Source organism: Coregonus clupeaformis, chromosome 33 (assembly GCF_020615455.1).
Source record: "Coregonus clupeaformis isolate EN_2021a chromosome 33, ASM2061545v1, whole genome shotgun sequence".
Classification (NCBI taxonomy): domain Eukaryota; kingdom Metazoa; phylum Chordata; class Actinopteri; order Salmoniformes; family Salmonidae; genus Coregonus; species Coregonus clupeaformis.
Genome location: NC_059224.1, coordinates 10,443,557 through 10,450,126, shown reverse-complemented (window position 1 = coordinate 10,450,126; position 6,570 = coordinate 10,443,557). Strand labels below are relative to the sequence as shown.

Genomic DNA, 6,570 nt, shown 5'->3' with positions numbered 1-6,570 from the left:
AACACACTACGCCGTCATGGATTAAAATCCTGCAGCGCACGCAAGGTCCCCCTGCTCAAGCCAACGCATGTCCAGGCCCGTCTGAAGTTTGCCAATGACCATCTGGATGATCCAGAGGAGGAATGGGAGAAGGTCATGTGGTCTGATGAGACAAAAATAGAGCTTTTTGGTCTAAACTCCACTCGCCGTGTTTTGGAGGAAGAAGAAGGATGAGTACAACCCCAAGAACACCATCCCAACCGTGTAGCATGGAGGTGGAAACATCATTCTTTGGGGTTGCTTTTCTGCAAAGGGGACAGGACGACTGCACCTTATTGAGGGGAGGATGGATGGGGCCATGTATCGCGAGACCTTGGCCAACAACCTCCTTCCCTCAGTAAGAGCATTGAAGATGGGTCGTGGCTGGGTCTTCCAGCATGACAACGACCCGAAACACACAGCCAGGGCAACTAAGGAGTGGCTCTGTAAGAAGCATCTCAAGGTCCTGGAGTGGCCTAGCCAGTCTCCAGACCTGAACCCAATAGAAAATCTTTGGAGGGAGCTGAAAGACCGTATTGCCCAGCGACAGCCCCGAAACCTGAAGGATCTGGAGAAGGTCTGTATGGAGGAGTGGGCCAAAATCCCTGCTGCAGTGTGTGCAAACCTGGTCAAGACCTACAGGAAACGTATGATCTCTGTAATTGCAAACAAAGGTTTCTGTACCAAATATTAAGTTCTGCTTTTCTGATGTATCAAATACTTATGTCATGCAATAAAATGCAAATTAATTACTTAAAAATCATACAATGTGATTTTCTGGATTTTTGTTTTAGATTCCGTCTCTCACAGTTGAAGTGTACCTATGATAAAAATGACAGACCTCTACATGCTTTGTAAGTAGGAAAACCTGCAAAATCGGCGGTGTATCAAATACTTGTTCTCCCCACTGTAGTGTGGTGGGGGTAAGGATACCTTGATGGATATAGCCTGACATAGTGTGGTGGGGGTAAGGATACCTTGATGGATACAGCCTGACATAGTGTGATGGGGGTAAGGATACCTTGATGGATACAGCCTGACATAGTGTGGTGGGGGTAAGGATACTTTGATAGATATAGCCTGACATAGTGTGGTGGGGGTAAGGATACCTTGATGGATACAGCCTGACATAGTGTGGTGGGGGTAAGGATACCTTGATGGATATAGCCTGACATAGTGTGGTGGGGGTAAGGATACCTTGATGGATACAGCCTGACATAGTGTGGTGGGGGTAAGGATACATTGATGGATATAGCCTGACATAGTGTGGTGGGGGTAAGGATACCTTGATGGATACAGCCTGACATAGTGTGGTGGGGGTAAGGATACCTTGATGGATACAGCCTGACATAGTGTGGTGGGGGTAAGGATACCTTGATGGATACAGCCTGACATAGTGTGGTGGGGGTAAGGATACCTTGATGGATACAGCCTGACATAGTGTGGTGGGGGTAAGGATACCTTGATGGATATAGCCTGACATAGTGTGGTGGGGGTAAGGATACCTTGATGGATACAGCCTGACAGTGGTTTTCCCAATCTTGCCTTGTGGAAAATAATAACAAAATCAGACTTCTTAATAACATTTTTTATATTTAATTATGAAATCATCCATAGTATTTACAGCTCAAAAATATAACATTTGAGACAAAATCAGACTTTCTTCTGAGTAATACAGTATACAACTCATAAAGTCTAAATTATGAATTCATTATTTACAAAATATAATACAAAGTGCTTGTGAATAGTTTGTCTCAAGAAATCTGTCATCCTCCCTCTTATTATAGACTAGCCTTAAACTCTCCCAGAGAATTCCCATTTTAAATAGAAAAGTACTTTAAGTTCATTTGGAGGTGCCCTGCCCAGTCCGCAACGCTTGACTTCAAACTATGGAGATGTTGTCCATAGTGCAGGCACACGACTCCACGATCATGTTGGGGAACTCGGCCACTTCTATCTCGGTGTAGTCACCCTTCTTGACTAGGTACATCATGGGCAGCGGGGCGCTCTCCGCGATGGTACACTTCCGCTCCCCGTAGCCGTAGTTGCGCTTTGGCTGCTTGCACCCCCCAGCGCATCGGTAGGCCTGGTAGCCCGCGGGTTCGATTATCCAGTACTGGGTCCACGTGAGCGCGCGGAAATTTATGAAGTATTTTTCTCTGCAGCACGTGTCCTTATCTGGATTGGTTTCACAGTCGCCTCTAGACCTATGCAAACAAAGAAATAGGGACTCGTTAGTTAACTTGCACTAATTGAAGCGTAAAGGTAGGGTCATTGTCACTGGACCAACGTAACAATATTTTTAAAATATTCTGAATCTGCATAACAAAGCGCGCCTTACCCAAACTCTTCGAGGTTGAGTGTGTAGAGGATCAGTTCAGGTTTTCCCAAGGTGTTTTCCGTCTGGTCCTGGGTGGTAAAGTGGACACTCTTGGCCATTTCTGCCGCGTAGCTGCCAGGTCTCTCGCCCTCGATCCACACCTCCAGGTTCATAGGTGTTTTCTGCTGCGTCTTTGACCAATAGTGCACACCCTGGGTGACATCAAAGCTTATCCAGCCAGTCTCATGGATGGGAATCAACCTACAGGAAATAAATGGTTGATTAAAAATCTTGCACATAGGTTCTAAATTATAAGAACAAAGAACAACACATTGCCTAACGGAAATGATCTGGACATGACATGGCTTTGCGTAAAATCTTACCGTGAGTCCACCAGAGATGTTGTGTTGGAGCCGTTCTCCAATATCTCTACCCAGTAGATGGAGACTCTGGCGTTGTTAACCGGACGGTGGTTCATCTTTTCGGGCATGGAGCGCTTGTGAGGAGGGGCTTTTTTGTACAGTTTCAGTTCGGCCATGGTCACCTCGCTGTTATGGGGGATGCGGGTGTCCATGTCAAAGACCACCCGTTGCCGAGTGGTGTCCGAGTACACAAACTCCCCATAGATGTCTTATGAAACAGAACATATAAATTATTAAGTATTGAGTCTAAAATGCTGACTAGCATGAATGGGCTGAAACTATGAGGGCGCACAAAATGTGTACAAAACAGTCATTTGTGCACCTGTGCCAAAATCGGTCTGCAACAAGTAAATATAACATCCAAGCAATATATTGCTATTTTTATATATAAAAAATACAATTCGGTTGTATTTATGTCTCAAGCAGGCCTACTAGAAAATGATCTTACCTGCATTTCCTGGGATTCCTCTCAGAATCCTCGCCAAGCTTGGCAGAGACCTGCGCCGCCTTTCGTGGTGCAGCTTCAGCATTGACAGGTATTTATTCTTAATGTGCGCAGGCATTACAAGATTCTCCAAATCCCTTTTGTGAATTTTCGGAACTTCATCCAGCCCAAGTTTCTGAAGCAGGGCATCCTTCATGTCCTTGTGCGTGAAAGCCTTGGAGACGGTGAAAAAAGCAGCAACGCACAAAACGCAAGCACGGAGAAAATCCATCGTAAATCTTCCAAAATGGTGTCTTGTCCAGCAGAGAGAAGAGAACTACAGTAGCAGAGAAGCTCAGAGAGAGAAAGTGGTCCTCTGACATCAGGGGGCCCTTATAAGCACCTGGCCCTCCCAGTCATCAGTCATTCGCACATTGAGAATGAGGGGGTTGGGCAGCGGGAACGATAGACTATCTCAACAAAAGTGTGACATTAAAAGCCACGTCCCCGTCAGGACATCAGAAGTGCCATACTTTAAACGGCAGCTATCTCCCCAAATTATATTTTATCAGTTTCATTTATAGATTCATTTAAACACCATTCCTCTAAAATCATACAGGGATTTTATACAATTTATATCCTACAATTTTATACAAAGCATTTGTAAAATCCAGTCTCCTCCATATCAATGGGAAGTCTAATGATGCTTGTCGCAAAAAAAAAATTCTTTGCAGTGATAGTTTGCAGTAAGAAAACTCCTAAACACAGCATAGTTATTGGATTGTTTAAAAAAACTCCTAAACACAGCATAGTTATTGGATTGTTGTGGGTTGAGAATATTGAATTGATCCTGAGGCATACATGTAGTAGCCTATTTGTAGTATAGTTCTAAGTAATGTTAGTTTGCAGGATGAGATGATTACAAATTGGTTGGAGTTAAACGTTCCTATATTTTAAAATCACCCCAAAGGATGGACACTTGATTGATGCAATATTTTGGTCAATACTAAAGTACATTTAATAAAATATTTTCTAACAAATGCCTCCCCATTGACTGTTCTTCTTGTTGTCTACATCTGCACAGGTGTTCCAGACAGCCCCTGCCCATGTGAACCTGGGCTGCACCCTCTCAGCCTAATGTGTACATTCCACTGGACAATATAAAGCAAGACCAGTCTGGCAACAGTCTGTCAGTGTGCTTATTTCTGTCTGTCTGGCAGCCATTTTAGTTGATCAGGGGTGCCATGTATGGCCCATCACTGGTGTGGGGACTCTGGGGAGGAGGAGGCAAGGGGATTAGATGTTTATTCCAAACCCATCACCCCTTCTTCCCCTTCAACAGATTAAAATTATTAGCCAAACAGACAGTTAATCCAAGGGCCAGGGTGAGGATGTGGATTGGGAGGCTCTTCACATGTTGGTGATTATCTGATTCCACTGCAGGATTTGCCTTGCCTTTTTTGTCACACAAACATTAGAAGAGGGGCTGGTTTTCCTAGAGTGGGCCCTGTCTGTGTTTGTGTATTGGGGCTTATTTGTTTCGGAGATGTCAGACAGACTAAAGGAGGACACAGGAAGGGCAAATGACAGATGACTGTCAGGGGGACATTGTTAGCCGCATCTGAAGACCACACTCAATGCTCTGCTCTGGAACTACTGTTTTCAAGGCGATTACACTCAAATGTTTATTCTATTCTACTGAGCCATTTATTTTATGTTCGTATTCTTATATTTTATTATAGTTGTTGCATTGTCAAGAAGGAACCTGCAAGTAAGCATTTCGTTGGACGATGTATACCATGTGTATCCTGTATATACAACTAATAAAAGCTTGAAACTTGTTTCACATTTATTAGTAAAAGTACCTGAAATGTATGGCTACATATTTGGATCAAATACACTTGGCAAATACCTAAACTAGGCATGATAGTACACTGTCCATGGAATGTGCACCAAATGATATGACATACAGTATAGATATATTTGACCCAAGTCTGCATACATAAATCACTACATCCTAAAGTCTACATAAAAATAATTATTGACATTAAGAAATATTAAAATCAGTACTACTTATTTACATTATAGGCTACAATCATTTCCACACCAGTGAACGTGTGATCTTTTCACTAACAAAGTAGTTTGTAATATGCAATAAGACTGTCTGATGATTAGAAACACCACAGAATGTGAATTCAGACCAGATACATTGGGTCAGCCTATACATAGCATATGGATCTCAGTGATCTCTTGAAAGCACAAAACTTTGCCTTCCATTTGTACCCCTAATGTAGTAAATTAAGATTCCTCGTGTGATATTTGGCAGTCTTTCCCCCTTCCCTTCCCGATCACAGACAAGACAGGCTGCTGGTTCAAAGCACAGATGCATCTGATTCTCCCAATGTGCCATTCCTCTTCAATCAAAGGCCTGCCAGCTCCTACAATCAACAACAGAAGTGTTAATTAACATCTCACATCTGCATTAGAAAAGCTGTCCAATTTATCTGTGATCTGCTTTCTTTTGTGAAACATAAAATCTCCCTCCCTATGCATCTTGTGATGGGTGAGTTGAAGGAGTCAAACGCAGTAGGGTATTCACAGAAATAACAGGATTTATTCCAGAAAACAGAGTTTACATTTTTACATTTTAGTCATTTAGCAGACGCTCTTATCCAGAGTGACTTTACAGTTGAGTGCATACATTATTATATATATTTTTTCATACTGGCCCCCCGTGGGAAGACCATTATGCAGTAATGCGTCAAAAGAGTCCAGTGCGCACTGGAACCAACAAAGCACACGGGGAAAATAACCTGGCGATACAAAATACAAGGAGCTCCACTATCCTCACAATAAACAATCACACACAAAGACAAAGGGGCAGAGGTAACACTTATACAGGTACTGATGAGGGGATATGAACCAGGTGTGTGTAATGAACAAGACAAAACCAATGGAATGATGAAATGAGGAGCAGCAGTGGCTAGAAGGCCGGTGACGACGAACGGCGAAGCCTGCCTGAACGAGGAGAGGTGGCAGCTTCGGAGGGAGTAGTGACAGTACCCCCCACTTGGGGACGGCCAGGAGGACGTGGAGCAGGGCGAGCCGGATGGCGACGGTGGAAATCCCGCAAAAGGGAGGGATCGAGGATATCCCTCACCGGAACCCAGCACCGCTCCTCCGGACCGTACCCCTCCCATTCCACGAGGTACTCCGGACCGTACCCCCCACCCGACGCCTCGATTCCAGGATGGAACGGACGGAGTACGCCGGGGCCCCCTCGATGTCCAGAGGGGGCGGAAGAACCTCCCGCACCTCAGACTCCTGGAGTGGACCAACCACCACTGGCCTGAGGAGGGACACATGGAACGAGGGGTTAATACGGT

The 6,570-nt window shown here is 44.4% G+C and overlaps 1 protein-coding gene across 1 annotated transcript; it reads right to left on the bottom strand.

Annotated features, from left to right (window-relative positions):
• Positions 1 to 1,647: 1,647 nt before the first annotated feature.
• LOC121549248 (left-right determination factor 2-like) lies at positions 1,648 to 3,521 on the bottom strand. The gene is made up of 4 exons (XM_041861104.2): positions 3,209 to 3,521; positions 2,722 to 2,968; positions 2,360 to 2,599; positions 1,648 to 2,225 (listed from the first exon to the last, which is right to left on the bottom strand). The coding sequence occupies exons 1-4, from the start codon at positions 3,474 to 3,476 to the stop codon at positions 1,901 to 1,903; spliced, it is 1,080 nt and encodes a 359-aa protein (XP_041717038.1). The 5' UTR covers positions 3,477 to 3,521; the 3' UTR covers positions 1,648 to 1,900.
• Positions 3,522 to 6,570: the final 3,049 nt, after the last annotated feature.

Bases quoted from the DNA above. Each gene is read 5' to 3' on its own strand.
- LOC121549248 (XM_041861104.2), bottom strand. From the start codon at position 3,476: ATGGATTTTCTCCGTGCTTGCGTTTTGTGCGTTGCTGCTTTTTTCACC. The intron at 2,969-3,208 runs GTAAGATCATTT...CTGTTTCATAAG, and splicing joins AGGAATCCCAGGAAATGCAG to ACATCTATGGGGAGTTTGTG. The intron at 2,226-2,359 runs GTAAGGCGCGCT...TTGTTTGCATAG, and splicing joins CTCAACCTCGAAGAGTTTGG to GTCTAGAGGCGACTGTGAAA.